The sequence below is a fragment of the Hippoglossus stenolepis genome, chromosome 1 (assembly GCF_022539355.2).
Source record: "Hippoglossus stenolepis isolate QCI-W04-F060 chromosome 1, HSTE1.2, whole genome shotgun sequence".
Lineage (NCBI taxonomy): Eukaryota > Metazoa > Chordata > Actinopteri > Pleuronectiformes > Pleuronectidae > Hippoglossus > Hippoglossus stenolepis.
This window is the reverse complement of record NC_061483.1, coordinates 31,179,644-31,196,186: the sequence shown is the minus strand read 5'-3', so window position 1 is coordinate 31,196,186 and position 16,543 is coordinate 31,179,644. Positions and strand designations below refer to the sequence as shown.

At 39.0% G+C, this 16,543-nt stretch overlaps 1 protein-coding gene across 2 annotated transcripts in view; it reads left to right on the top strand.

Moving 5' to 3' along the window:
* The first annotated feature begins 2,954 nt into the window (after positions 1 to 2,954).
* The window catches only part of sh3gl3a (SH3-domain GRB2-like 3a), a 35,850-nt gene continuing 22,261 nt past the window's right edge, over positions 2,955 to 16,543 (top strand). For both annotated transcript variants that reach the window (XM_035162378.2, XM_035162369.2), the window contains exon 1: positions 2,955 to 3,141. In XM_035162378.2, coding sequence (XP_035018269.2) covers positions 3,094 to 3,141 — 48 coding nt within the window. In that variant the 5' untranslated portion in view covers positions 2,955 to 3,093. The remainder of the gene's footprint in view (positions 3,142 to 16,543) is intronic.

Below are 16,543 nucleotides of genomic sequence, written 5' to 3'. Positions count from 1 at the left end.
ATATCATACCTCCAAGATAAAAATGTCCTTGAGTATTGTCTGCATCATGTCACCAGATCCCCATAGACACCCATTATAAATAAGCGGTCCTCCTTTAGGGCCTATCCAACTTCCCTCCATTTCCCTCCCTACAGAAAGGGACAGAGAGCCCCATTCCTGAACTCAAGTGGTAGAAATGGCCTCAAAACCATGGCCGAACCTATATGATACACCTTTGACTTATCCTGATCTCATTCTCTTTGTAGATTCAATCAGGACAGATATATCCTGAACAAGATGCACAATTAATGACATACGCGGCTTGTTCACCATGCCAAGTTGTAGAGAGTGCTAGATCTTTCTGCCCGGTGGCTGAGCTGTTTGGACTATCAAAAGCTTGTATTTTAGGTCAAGGAGAGAACGTCACCATGTACACTGATTCAATGTATTCATCCGTGCCACACTGTCAATACACTGTGGAAAAAGCAATGCTACAGATAGGCAATTTCGCACTACACCTTACAAAAACATCCTCCTGGATGCTTTGCTGCTTTCCCTATCAGTAACTTGTGTGTAATTGGTCTTCGCACATGTAAGCAAAAAATCTAATTTCTGTAGGAAATGAGTCAGTGGCTGTAGGTCTTTCTCCTGTCTCCCCCATTTTGCAAATGCACCTCTGTACTCACTACAGACACTATGGTGTCTCACCATTGCATGTCGTAACTACCAGGAGAAAGCACATTGGCGAGAATAGCGGCGCACACCATCACCTGCAGGCATGTTGGTCAGAGCCAACCTGCTGGAGCCAACTAGTGGGTCCCTGCATCAACTGCAAACCAGGGATTTATTCCTGGTTAAGTACCTGATATGTAGGAACTGGCATCAGCCCAAGTGGAGTGGACCCTTCCAAAGTCTGCTCACCAGACCCAAAGCAGTAGTGGAGAGAGACACCTGGATCTATCTGTCTGAGCAGGAGGGCGCTGAGCATCTTCTGTTATAATTAAAGTTGTTGTTTTTTATAAATGCTGCATGTAAGTGGAGTTGGATTTTATCAGCACCACAGTTCTCCTCTCCTTGCTACTTTCAGATACCCCATTATATATCTCCTTGACCTTGAGACATTTTCCTTTGGGGTCAAGGAATAGTGGATAGGAAAGGAGATTATTTTCACTTTTTAACAGCATACATTTTTAATCAGCTGCAAACTGATCTGTTCAGTTCACCTTTCACCAAAAATATGAGCTTGTTCTATGAATGCCGCTCTTTTAGTATGATATTGCACTAAACAATAGCTCCTCATATGTAAACTCTTATAATCACAGTATTTCACTGAATCAGTTAAAAATCCTAATTTCAGGTTGTTTAGTGGGCGTTTATAACTAAGATAAATTATTTGTGTTTGAAAGAAGTGGCAACCCACTGTGACATTATCTATTTGTTGGACTGTATAGAAAGTCTGTCATGAAATACCCTGCAGATTACATTCATTAGCCCTAGCATAAGGATAGCGTTAGTTAACATGCTTTTTGTTCAATAAGAATCCTTCAGTATGCAGAGGACATGGGATGTTACGTGCTGTATCTGATGTGACTCCTTACTATTGTCCTTTTCAAGTCTTAATTCACACAAACACATTCATACAGCATTACTCTTGTTTTTTATCACACATATACACCATTTACACAATTTACGGTTCACTGTCTTGCTCACATTAGGCATGTAGACTTGTGGAGCTGGGGATCAAACTGCCAACCTTGTGTTTGTGGACAACACACTCTAACTCCTGAACCACATCCACCATAAACATCTGTAAAATCCATCTGAAAGGTGATACCAAATCCCCGGTGCATGCCCCACCAAAAGTGCAGCACCACATCAAGCAGATTTGAAAAAAAGAGCTGGACAGGAAGAGAACACCCTACAACAGTATCGAACAATGAATTATTGAATTCATGAAATATTGCTGTAGGCTCTATGCCTAGCAGCCCAGTCAGCGAGTCAGCGAGAGAGAGGGAGAGGGAGCTCATGTTAGCCAGCGAGATAGGGGAGGTAGACTGCCTGATATTTTGAGTTTTTGTATTTATTGGCAGTCAGGGCAGGATTATGTGTGCAAACATCTACTTCTGTATCTATATGAAACTGGAAAATGGTAGGTGTCCAAGCCCTTTGAGATATATTCAATCAAATATAGAAGTTTGTTAAATACCAAGTTCACCATTAGTGATACAATCCATAATCAGTGAATCTGTGAAAATTGTTCATTTGTTTGGTCACAATCTGTCTCCTATTTCACTGACAAATAGACTGCATATATCAAACTGATACATCAGCCACAGAGGTCCGCTAATCCTGTTATTTTTTGTCATTAGTTGTTTGTCAAGATATTTACGACGCTCGTGAAGTCATCGTTTCTCTCTTCCGCCGTTTCCTCCGCACGAGCAGCTGTCAGCCAATGGGCTTTGAGAAGTGGCGACATCTCTGCGATTCAGGAAGCCCTCTCCGCTCGAAAAGATGAGCAAGACTACGTAAACCACATTTCCGGTATATACTTTCAGAATAAAATAGAGACGGAACAGTAGTACACAATCTTTCAACACGTTACAAGTTTCAGTGAACATTACAATATCTCTTATATATTGTATAAGAGAGGCCATGTATTTAACATTTGGATAATCTAATAAGATATTTAAAGGTACTTTACGTTACCTTAATGGTGAATGGTGAAGGGGAATGTGTATTAAGTACATGTCCCATCTGTTGGTGAGACCGTGTTAAGGTGAACTCTGATGGGAAACTTCTACCCATATATAGAGAATTTGGTCAAAATTAAAACCAGTTACACAGTCATATGGTAAAACCATACTAATACCAATGAATACCATAAAAGAAAAACAAAATCAGTGCTGGACTTGGCACTTTTATTTTGATGACAACGAAGCCTGTTCCGGTGTTGTCGTGCTTCCGGGTGTGAACTTGATTCCCCAGGTCTGGCTGCAGTGTTGACTGATGAGTGTGGAGCTGTGGACTCGCTCGGCTCTTTAACGTACATTTCCTCTGTTTGGTGCTCGGTGGTTCCACGGGACATTTCCCCCGGAGGTGAACGTTACGCGGTCCATGATGTCTGTGGCCGGGCTGAAGAAACAGTTCCACAAAGCCAGTCAGGTAAGGAGACGCCTCTCACTGCTCGCTCACAACAATTGATCGATGTTAACGGTGAGCGACAAACGGAAACAGGCTTCATAATATTAATAATAATACAAATCTAATAGTGAGTTATTACATCGTATCGTTGTGGACCGTTACACCGGCTCAGGTGAGGTTTCGATGGATTGTGCGTATTGTGTGTCACGTTCCTTTTCCTCCTGATAAGTTCATGTTAAACGAAGACATCGTCACACCAAAGTCTTTGGACATATATGACAATTTTATATATCTCGCATACATGCGAACACACTTTCGCGGTTTAACACGATTCAAGAGCGTTTCCGACACAGTGAAGTCCAGTGGATCGTTCGGTTCTGCTATTGATGTATCACGTCTCCATCTCGTAGCACACCAAATGTTTGACCTGGTTCTCGTTGTCTGGACCAGTGACAGGAACAGGTGTATATTATGTATACTGCATTACAGTCGCTCGCTCTGTTCTGTCCAGATGTCAGATCATCCATGTGTCTAATGTGTTGCTTTGTTGTGGGATAGTTCCAGAAGAATTCTAAGTTGTACAGGTGTCATCTGTCAAACCTGACCACCAGAAACACTCAGTTCTCCATGTAAAACACAGGTTGGACTCTCCTTTTAATTTGGAAATGCATCAATCCACTTTTACTCGTAAAGACACCTCTTCTTCTTCTTCTTCTTCTTCTTCTTCTTCTTCTTCTTCTTCTTCTTCTTAAAGCCTCCTGCCACCAAAATACACTGTGGTGGGTGGCTGTGATTAACTATGAACCACTTGTAACATTTAGTATGTGTTTTTGGAAAATAAAAGCTGGCTCATCTGCTGGTCTAAATGAGCAGTGGCTCTTGGTGATTCATCCATCACTCAAGCTTTGATTTAAGTATTTAAGAACATTTTTAAATGAGCCAATAGCTCCTTTACAGGTGGAAATGGATTGGATTAGACTAGAGTTTGGCATGAGGGCTTCCTTACAGGCTCATCTAGGTGTTCCCTTCAAACACATGGAGCCTGCTGGTTTTGGTTTTGGTTTTATTCTTTTGTGTTAAGCGACAAGCTCAGTAAATAGTGTTTCTGTAATATCCGTGAAATACTGTAATTTATTGTAGTCACTTTTAGGAAACTCTGGACAGCCTTCCTGTGAAAACATAGAATAATTTTTACATTATCTCTACTATAGTTTTTCCATTTTACACTTTAATTTGAATGGCACACTCACACAGACTAGAGTGCAGGCCTGGATCTGTCCTACCTGTCTGCTCTGGCTGTAGTTTGATTTAGTCAACAGGGTTAGGGTTAGGGTTAGGGTAACCCCCTAACCCTAACCCTAACCCTAACCCTTCATTTGAATGACTTCAAAGGAGGAAGTGCAGCATCGACTGTGATATTTTTATTTGGGATGAGAGCTTCTGGACACCGTAACCCTTACCCTCCATTAATTTACAGTTGTTGTCACCATGATAACCACGTTTAAGACACAATGTGTACATGTGTGTAATTTTAATTGCTAATTGATTAAACTTGTGTCAAATACAATTTATTAAGCTTAGGTTATTTCATAATTAATACAATTTAATAGAGCCTCTCTGACCCTGTTGACTTTTATTCTTCACTGAATTTATTCAACGTGTATTCTACAGTAAGAGTTTCTTACTGTAGAAGTGACATGAGCAGATGATGTAACTGCTTGTCAGAACCAGGGTCTTTCATAGATAATCATATATAAGGCAATTCATGTAGAATAGAATGTAATCCTCTATTGTATTTAATAACAACAGGCAGACAATTTCAATAATCCTTATAACATCTGTTATCATGTGATTTTGGAAAATGAAGTAATTACTTCCAGTACACTTGGTATGCATAAACTATTCAATACATGATGTATTTAGGAATTTTCAGTCTTACTTTGGTAAAAAATGCATTTCATTTGACATGAAAACAACGTTAGTGTTTCTGATTAATTATCTACCAATTATAGGTAGATCACCATAGTTTCATAATGATTTGAAGAATTGTTTGCTTACACAATCAGTCAGAGATCTCTCGGTCGACTGAGATTCTTCAGTTCCAGCATTTGGTTTTCCTGCTTTAGCTGTGGCTCTGTTTAGAAGTAATGAATTTACAGAACACAACTACTTAATACGATATAGTCTCTGGCTTCTGAACTATTAGCAAAAAAGGTTGCTGGACATTTTTGATCTGTGACCGTGAGCATAGTTAACACGCATTAGCTTGGAGAGACAACTAGATTTTCTTAAATAGTATTTATATATCGCTTTTATAGTCTCGTAAAGCTCTGTATCGTACGCTTTTTGCCATTTACACAAACATGCGTACAATGCATCTATATGCAGCACTTTCTCTATGAGAAGTGGCAAATTTGTGGACTTCAGTATCTTGCCCTAGGACACTTCGACATGCGGAATGGGGAAGACGGGATTGAACCGCAGACCTTTTGGTTAGACCGCTCTTAGCCCTGAGCAGCAGCTGCCCCATGTTACCCATGTATATCAGGACCCTGAACATCTCAGCTGAACCCTGTTCCAAACTCTGGCGGTACCATATAGTTTTGTTTTATCATCAATATGTGAAAAGGAACAACTGTCAAATACTCATGTTGTACTGCCAAATCATTTCACTGGACCCTTCAGGCAGCCCCTGCCATTGGCATTTTAATTCTGTGGGAAACACTGCAAAAAACGTATTTCCCACAAAGTTACTGCATGGTTTTAAATCAAGCTCTTAAAATAATTTGTAATTGCTCATTTGCCAACCTTGACGACCTTAGACCAGCATGTGACTGAATCATAGATCAGGCCACACATTAGAGATTTACTGTCTTATTCAGGGTATGACTGTCTATTCCCCTCACAGCAGAGAGAAAATCTGATTACATGTGAAATTAGTCCCATGTGCATGAGACAAATGTCAACCTGCCACCTTCCGTTTTGTGTCTGTCTGCTCCGCACTGTTGTTGTGGTGTCATTCCCTCCATGCTTTGATCAGTGTAATTTGACATTGAACTAGACGTGCCGGTTTTCTTCTATTTTATAATAGAAATTCTAATTATTTATAATAAATTACAATTAATTATTAAAATAATTGTATGTAATTTCAATAGATAACATGGAGGTGTCTATGTTGGTCTAACTTAGGGATGTTGTCCACTCTCACATACTCATTATATGGACACATTTATGTACAGGCTTTTCCTTTAGTGGGAAGGGCTTTATACTCTCATGGACAGTGTTATCTCCTCTGAGTCATGCAGTGGAGCCGTCAAAGCCAATTCTGTGAAACAATGCAGAGCATTCAGTCATTCGCACCACCCTCAGTGGTTTTCTGCTAGTGGAAACAAGGTGTGAGACCTGACAAGCTGTGACTATCAATCAGACTTTTCATACCTGCCAAAAAAACTAATAATGGATCAGTTTCTAGAATTCTGTTTGCCATGTACTGCATGTGAAAATATTGTTTGGTGTTTCACCTGCTTCCTGAACGGGAAGTACCCCCTGAAATGAGACCAGATAAATAAATGTCCCTCAACCAGCGGAAGATAAGTGGGGAGGGAAACATTGTCAGTTCCTGTTTATTTCAGCCATATCTGAATCTTTTTCCACTATTAGGAGAGAGGGGGCTAGAAGGATGTAGTGGAACATCATGTCTGGCCAGGTTAGATACATTTGTGTGTGTATGTGTGCACACAATGTCAAGATGAGTTCATGCTTTAACTCAAGCATGAAGCAGAAAACGACTGCTGAGTTGTAACTTTTAGTTAGGGCTTCAGTTCTGGTTATTTTCATTATTATTGTTGTGCTGATCATTTTTCAGGTTCTGGTCAGATGTCTGGTTTTGTCAAACCAACAGTTCAAAACGTAAAGATCTTCAGTTTTCAACAAAGGAAAAGAGAGAAAACAGTCCTCTCCTTCCTCTATCTGTTACTTGATAACAGCACTGTTGTTGTTGTCCTTGTATCCACGGCTCAGTGTAATGTTCAAAGTTCACAGTCATTTGTACAGGTGGAACCCACCACTGTCTGTGAAGTTTTATGACTAATACTCCTGAAGTCGAGGTAGTCATTAAAGCCTGCGGTGACCCAATGTCTGCTCCTCCACTGATTTTCACTGGCAGGAGGAGCGGTTTGAGAACAATATTAGCAACAGGTGTCTGCAGCTTCTGATAAATCTCTTAACTGCTAGACCTAACTATTATTGTAAGTTTAAGTTCATGACAGATAGATTTAGAGTTGGTTGGTCTTGTGGTACAGTGGAAACTGGCTATAGTGATAAGAGATTTAGTGATCAACCGTTTACATGGATCAAAAAGCTTGGGACAGAACTGTTTCTATACAAATGCTGTTTAAATAATTCTGTTACAGTATTCATTTTGGGTTTTTTCATATATGTTTGGACCTTAAAAAAGCTATTTTTTACAGTTTGCACCGGCTCTGTCAGTAATTTACTGCTCCTCTCTGTGTCTCCATCATTCGCCCTGCGCACTGCCAACTGAATCTAGCCCAACCGAGCGGGCCCTGCCATCTCCTCCGGCTCTCCATACATTGACTAAGTTTACAAATTCTGTTGATAATTGCTATCTAAGTTGAAAAGCTCTATAGATAATAGATAGATGGATAATTCTGTGCAGCGCTCCCAGCAAGCACTCTTACAGTATATTCCTTTTATACATGTAGAACAGACATGTTAAGATGATAGTATCTTATTTTGTATAGATGAGGTGGAGAAGTGGAAACCAAAATGCCATGGTGTGCTGTTGGTCTAAGGGTTCAAGGTACTGTTGTGAATCTGGCTGGACACCTTTGTTTCATGTACTGCCCCATGCATGTGAAGCTAGTGGCAGACATTTACTGTGAAGCTGGGAGTTTGGACATTGGAGTTTGGGGTTAGATAATGGTACCAAAGATTAACTTCACATTCATATATTTTTCTAAAACAAGATACACCTTGCACTTGGGTTTGTTTTGAAACAATAAACGAACAGACTAGATCTTATCCCATCTAACAAGGTTGATGAAGGACAATTGGCGAGAAAACAGTGTTGTAATGTTACATTTAGCGGGTTGATTTTATTCAGTGAGAAAAAGAAAACATGCGGTTTAAGTGGACACACAGAGGACAGCAGCTCTGTGCTGTTTGTAACGTACACACACAGAGACTGAGGTAGTTGTGTGAAGACTATTCCCACACCTAACCAGTCATTGTATAGTGTATGTGATTTGTGAATTGTCTGTTACAAAAAGTTTATAGTCAGACTGGTTTTGTAGATATCATGACCTTGAATTATGACTAGTCAGAATTAAATTGTAGATATCTGAAACTAAAATCAAAGATAGTGTTAATTCAACTGAATTGTCTCTCTCTCTCTTGCTTTCTCTCTTGTTCTGTGTGAACATTTAACATTTAAACCTTTTAAAGAGAACCTGTGCAAGTTGATTTCACTTGCTCCAACATGTTTTCTCTTCAGGTTCGTACCACAGTGATGTTGTGCCGCTGTGTCATTTGAAATCAGCGTTGTACATTTTTGGAGCTAACAGTCTTCTTTGGAAGTTTTAATGCCCACACCTAATCCCACACTTTTGACGACTTGTCTCCGGTGTATTGTTAGCAGTGCTTGTCTCCATCATTTTTTAAATGTACTCCAGAGAGGTGACGGCATTGTCTGTCAAAGCACAGGATTGGCTGGATTATTGCCCCCAACTCCGGAGACGTTGTCACAGTGTGTGCCGTGTTTTACAACGTCTTTTATTTGATGAACGTGGGGGCAGTCACTGATGCATCAAAATGATCCAAATAGGTTTTATGTCTAGAAAAAAAGATAAATAGATGGTAGGGCCAGTTGGAAAGTTTTGTAATCGGTGTTACTCCTACTTGACAAGTATTACTTTAAAGCATTCTGGAGGCTTAAGTTTGGCAGCATACAAAAATCCAAACTCCCTCTATGTGGGACAGTGTAAGCTAAGGTCAGACCTGCCTCATGTCATCACCACAGGTCCGGGTGTGCTGCAAGTGCATGCACATCTGCAATATTGGTTATCTTTGTTCTGCTGTATTAACATGTCGTCAGTAAAACCTGTGGATGCCTGCACCCTGTACCAGATACAGAAACATGATAGTAATGTAGCCCACACCTCAGTGAAAATAATCCATCCATCTTTAATGACAGCATGATGGAGAGACTGAGCCACAGTCGCCTGGTTGTCTGGCAGGCAGCTCTTCAGCTCATTAACATTTCAGCAGCTCATCATCATTGTGTGTGTCTTCATGGTGACGTGGATCACCTTATGTTTGTGGTGCAAGATGAGAGCCTGATACATGATACACAGAAACGGGGTGTTCTCATGGAGGATTTCCCCAACAGTGAAATATGATACCAGAAGCTCTACTGTTGTTTTGAGTTAAGTTTTCTGGGAGTTTCATCATTTTTTAAGAGGAAAAAACAAAATTTTATTTATACATATTTTTAAATCTATCCAAGGATATTATCTTGACTTTCTTGACTTAACATACTTTTTACACTTGTATTCTACAACACATATCATATTCAAGCTAATTTCTTGCTGCTGTTGTTGACACTTGCACAAATCTGCCATTTGTCCATATTGTGACAATGGTTACTACTGTATTTTGTCACATTGAAATAGTATTCGTGGAATTTTGTATAGAAATAATCATTTGAGCTTCCAGCGAGCATGAAATACATTTAGTATTGGGACAATAGAGTGAGGAAGCAAAATCCGACCTTATTTGTTTCTGGCTGAGAGTTCCTGATAGAAAAGTCTACCCTTTGCTCTTTAGGAAGGTAAATGAGTATAGGAATGAGGCAGGAGACAGAATATGGGCAGTTTCCATTGCAATAGCACTTTACATTGTAGTTCTATTTCAAAGTTGGTGACTTAACTTGGAGCTAACTAATTTAACTTATCAGCCTTATCTTTCTCTAATATCTTGTAATTGGTAGCGTGCATCAAAACAATGTGCTAATATGCCTCCAAATTATCATCTCTAGCTAATTAATTGTAAATCCATAATTTCAACACAAATTTAATCGAGCTTATAACACACATGGCTGCTGTCTGTTTAATCTTAATTATTCTGTAGTCTGATGTCTGTACACCACAATTAATTGTTCCTAAACATTTTTTGTTCATTTTAACAGAAGATGGTTAATATTTGAACTGAAACAAACTTCTGTTGGTGTCACTTCAATTGTCAGAATTTTTCAGTAAATGTTCTTAACTACTTGGGCAGATCAACTTCAATGTTCTGATTCAGGATTGTGAGTGATGGTGAGCTACTACCAGTATCAGTTAGTGGTTTTCAGTCTTGATGAACTCTGTCACAAATGATATTAGAAATGTTTCATTGTTACTGGAAGACTATTCATTGATAACATATAGCGTGAGAGATATATTAGGCATGAATGTGATAGTATCACATCTATTGGACTCACAATTGCAATTTATGTCATATAAAATTGATGCAGCACCATGAGAAAAATGGGCCTCATGCAAAAAAAAACTATAGTTTTGCTCTCAAGTGGTGTGTATGAGTGCTTTAGGAGAATTTGCTGTATTCACCAATTTTCTCACATTTTCTTTCAGGTAAAAACACAAAGTTGTCCAGACCTATTGTAGGGGTCAGATCAAATCAGGCATTAAAATGGGTTTTGAATCCAGATGGCATCTACATGTAAACCTGATTTACATATTCATATTAATATGTGTCTCCAGTTTCCACACTAAGATCAATTGCATTTTGACTTGTAATCTGTGTCACAATGAGTACCTGATCACCTCCTGAGGTGGTTTGGCTGATCAGATCACAATCTGAACCCCAATGGTTGTCAGGGGAATATATGTACTTTATTTTAGTCAAGCTATATATGAGCAATCTGATCCTACAAAATAAATGAGGTATTCGTCACATTTACACAATTTGTTCACTTGTTAAAAGTGCAGTTCGCTATATATCTTGGTCACAATATTGTCAAAAACAATATAAAGGATATGGCAAACATGTTTTGTTATTTGTCATATCAAAAAAGAACAATATCTGCTAATATGCAGTCCATTATTGGATATAGATTGTATTTCAAATACATCAGTGGCGTTAGAAGGCTTCCATGCTGCTTTTGCAGATTAACTCTTTGATTTAACAAGAGAGAAACTAGATAGGTAAACGATGATGATCACATATAAGTGGTATCCTGCTTTCTAGTTTACCAGCTGTCGTTCTGATTTCGTGTTCCACTCACACCATGCAGCCTGACTGAAGGAACCAGTATTACATTAGTTCTGGCCAGGACTTGGTAACTACCGACACTATGGTAATACACAGGTGTGTCCCTGCTCAGGACAGGCCTCTAATGAGGCAATAACCTGGAATGACACATTTAACCCAGGCATGATGAAGAACAGGATTAATCCAATACTGTGGTGCCATCCTGTTTTTCTTATTAATTTCCTTGCAAATCTTCTCTTTCTCTTTTTAAGTCATTTACAGTTTCTGCAATAACAGCAGCTTCAGTTTCCTGTAGCAGAGCAGTGGTTTCCAGTACATGTGCCTGACTGGGATCGAGAAACATGAAAATACAATGTCTTCTAGACTGCCTTTTCCGACGTGCTCTACGCCCTGAACCACAGCTGCAGGTGTAGTTGGGTAGATAACTCTGTACAGTAAATCTTGAATGAAAGGCTCTTTTTACAGTATCTCAGTCATCTAGGTCATGGTATGTCCAAGTGCTAAAAACAGGTGAACTGGACTTGGTTGAGTTTCTTGAAGAAGTTTCACCTCTCATCCAAGAGGCTTCTTCATTTCTAACTGACTGCTGGGAGTCCCAGGTTTTTAACTTGTAGGGTCGTTAGGAGTCGTTGAGGTTACCTGAGAGGCTGGACCCGCCCTGCTGTTGGTTTCACTGGAGTCGTTTGTGGTTGTTGAGAGTCGTTGACTCACCCACCCACCCCCTGTGAGTCATGTGTCCTACGTTGTGAATTGTAGTAAAACTTCTTGGGGATGGAAGTCAAGACTGTATTGTATGTGGCTGATAGGTAGTGTCTTAAACCTCCTATAAATATAAATATAAATTAAAATAATAATTTTCAATTGGAAAACCAACATTGATGCTTCTATATTGCAGTGCATCATATTGCTAGTTAGACATTATGATGTTCCTGACCTTAGATTGTAGGTCAGGGGCATTGCCACAGTCTAATTTGTCCTTCCATTGTTTCATATTGGTCAGAACACCTTATCATAATAACATAAAAACTGTATACAGTGCTCTTTATCCAGTTTTTTTTTCTTGTCTCTCTTTTCCACAAACATCCTGACAACAGCCCAATCTCTCATAGTGTCATGACGTTGGACTCTTAGATGATTAGTTTTGGGGGGGTTTTGGACACTTTTCATTGTGGACATTTTTGCTTGTGTTTGGTTTATTGACTATTACCTGTGTTTCCTTGTGTTTAGTTTTGTGTCCAGTATTTTTTCCCCCTGAGTTCTGTGTTTCCTGTTTTATTTAAAAATGTAGCTCCTTGTGTGTCTGTAGCTTTATTTCCTGCCTTTGTCCTGTTTCCCGCCCTTGTGATCGCCTGCACCTGTTCCTTATGTGTTTCAACTGTGTTCAATCATCTCTGCTTCCCCTGTGTATATAAGTCTCTGTGTTTCCCTTTGTCTTTGTCAGTTCGTCGTCGTCGTTATTGGCCTCACATCTTTCGCTTGTGAGTTTTTTTGTCAATCCTGGCGTTCCTGTAGATCCTGTCCCCTTGCTCTCTTTTGGCAATCTTTTCTGATTCCAGTGTTTTTCTGTTTGTGAAATTTTGGACTTTCTTTTTGTAAGAACATTTGCCTTTTATTAAAGGACACTTTTTGTTTTGCTCCTGAACTTGCTCCTGCATTTTTGGGTCCACCTGCACACCTCAATTCTGGACAAATCAAGGCTTGATCAGGCCACCATCATATGCACTCCCTCACTGACAGATTCACAGGGAGAGTCAGTGTTATGCAGTTCTGCCTGCCTGCCTGCTGAGGAAGGTAAAAACTCTGTGGATTTTCTGCTGGTCCACCGGGGCCAAAGATGGAATCTAATTATGTGGGAAATCCTGGGCATTATCAATCACACAATTGGGGAACCAGTAAAGCTACCTGGACAACACTAAAGTGTGTGTTTTTGAGCCAAGTGTACAGCCTTTTATTGACCCTACCCAATCAATGAAGAGCAGCTATGCTAAGTGTTTGGTTTGTTGCCTTGTTATATACATGTACACACAGTTAGAATGTTCTCTGTTTATTTAAGGGAATGGAATTTAAAGAAGCTTCAGTATACACACCGGTCTTTGGTGTCCAAGGTGACATATCCACTACTTTTTTCTCTCAAACAAATTAAGGTTCCAACCAGTCAAGTGGTGTGTCTGTCAGCAACATCTTTAGGTTCATTGTTTGTCTTTTTTTTTTTTTTCGCACATTAACTGAATGTTTCAGTCCCACCACTCATCTACTTTGCTTCCTGTGTATGTTTTGTGGTCAGATGTAATTTGAATTCCTGGACATTGATTTAAAATCTAGTAGGTTTGTGGGCATCACTCTGTCTTGATGCTGCACAAGACATAGAATATTGACCTTAACATTTGGTGAAATAGGCTCATCATATTATGATATGTGCCTAATGATGGCCAAAACATGATTCCTCAGAAACAGAGTTGAAACATAAATCTATAGAGTTGCAACATCCTCCTATATAACCCAACGCTTTTGTGTTAGGTGACTTTGAACAATTGGAAAAACAATCATGGAACTAGCTGCCCTCCAAATTCACAATTTTAATTTGTGCTAATACTAGCAAACTAGGCTCATTAGCTCCCACATTTTGAGTATATTACAAACTGAAGATGATGGTCCCTCCCAAAGAATTAATGTTGTAGAGACAAATGGCCAAAAACACTAAAGGCCAATTGCTAACATGTGCACGTTTTGATAACTCATCAAAAGCATTACATCAATGTTAGTATGTTAAATATTTTGATATCCTCCTGTTAGTAGTGTAGGCTAACACAGGAATCGCTAGCCTGTCTCCTAGCAACACCAGCCCTAGGTTGTCACTCAGCTGCTGCCATGGGAAATACCCAAACAGAGACTTAAGGTTGAAATGCTGTGATACTATTTCATCCTCTTACAACATTAGAAATATAAATGTGCTTTAGGTGATGTATAATGCTCAAAAACTGAGGAACCTTAACAAAAGATATCTGTGCTGTAATACCAAAATACTGTTGAACTTATTCGCTTCTGTGATCTCAGCTGGAATTGACTGGGTGACTGTAGTTTCTCATTCCACTCACCACTGAACAGACTATCAACACAGATGAAAGGTCATAACTCCGTCCAATATGCATTGTTATGAATGTATTTCAGTAATTTTGAGCTTTGATGAACTCACTTCTAAATGTCTGAATTATCTGTCAAGTAAAAAAAATTACAAACAATATTCTAAGTGGTTTGTATGGAATACCTCTCTTTAATTATTATAGAATCAATGATAATCTGTCCCCTCCTCTTTCCTTCTCAGTACACCACTTTTGGGATACACAGTTAGCATAACAATATGCTTCTGCTAACACAGACACCCACAACCTCAGAATCCCTGTATACGTGTGTTGGCTGCCGATTCACATCCTCGAGAGATTCCACATTGTTTTGAGGGGAAACCGCTGTTTACTCCATGTGGTTTGAATGGAGTGTGACCTGTGACAAACTGACAGTGACTGACAAACTGACAGTGACTGACAGACCACTGAACACACAAAAGCATCACACCTTTTTTTTTCTTCTTTTTTATGACATTTGGACTGTCTTGCTGTCAGCAAATATTCTAAATTTGATTACATAATGAAATTGTATTTTTAAAATACTCCTGTAGGCTCTCATCTGGGCCTGAGCCGCTGAATGCACTGCATGACAAAACGTCACTTTCATTGATCGCATCCTCACAAGCATGGTCTGTTGTCTGCAACTTTGAAGAGACTTACCTATATTAAGGATTCATTTAATTGTATCATGTTGCCCTCTTATGGATATAATGCACAAAATAGATAAAATAGATGAGTTTTTCTAAGAAGTAATAATCAAACATCCCTTTTTGACAGCTCTAATCTGTAACCTACAGACACACAGTCCAAATATACCTGATAACCTGTCCGGACTAATTTCCCACAAGACCTACCAGTAAAGCTAAGCAGAAGACTGTGCTTATCTTTGCATTCCATTAATTAGTTTTAACACTCTGCAAATCCTGACTAATTGAACTAACCTTACTGTATTTAAAGCCAACCTGTCTTATTAACCTTATAAGTAAACTTTATATCTCTTCCATGAGGTTAAGAGGAAATCACCTTTTCCAGTTTGCTAAAAGTTTGAACCATATGGTGAAGATTTAAATTTCTTGATATTGATAACATTTTTCATGATTTGATAACTGAATTTTCATGCTCCAGTCAACTTGAAACAGAGTTTTCCTACTGCATTGTATGTATGAATGTGTTCTTTTCATAAATTATCACATAAAGTGGTCTTCCTCTTAACTTAATTGTTGTAGAAGTACTGACCTGCTTTTCCAGGAACCAAGTAAATGTTAATTCATTGGGCTATTATAAAGATCAGCTCTGCATGTGAGTCATAAGAAAAGAGCACAGGAGCAGAATCTCTTGTTGACTGGCGCAGAGTAATGGGCCTCAATGCAGTGGCATGGCCAAGTGGGGCCACCATCGTACAGTAAGGCTATAATCCAAGTTTTTACCATTTCAATATTAATATTAAATAAATAATATTTAATTTAAAACTAAATCACTATGGATTTGGGTGAGAGGGTGAGATCATGAATGCAAACTGCAGAATTACACAATAATGCTCGGGTCACTTTTCTGACTGTTGGAATATCAACAATTTCCTCAGGGAATATCCCTACTCCCTACTAGGGAAAGTCTGTTCAGGGAACTTCCCTTGACAAATTCCTTGATTCGGAACACCCTGCAACGTCATAAACTCTTCTTGTGAACATAGTAAACACAACCCAATTGAATGCAGCAAGTGACTCATGAACAAAGTAGCTCATAGCAACATAGCTAATGCATAGCTAATGCAATTGCAACATCAATGTACTATCTGAGAGTAAAACCAGGATACACTGCAGTATTTTGGCTGATTATGCCAAAATTGCACTATTGACTAACAATAACTAATGTTGAAGTAAGTAATGTTAAGTGAATTGTATCTTTGCTGAATTAATGAGAAGCTTCTACTAATTCCTGTAAGGTAATACCCATATAATTGTATGAAACTCATTAAATTAGTAGTACTGACAGAATCATTTTAGTTATAG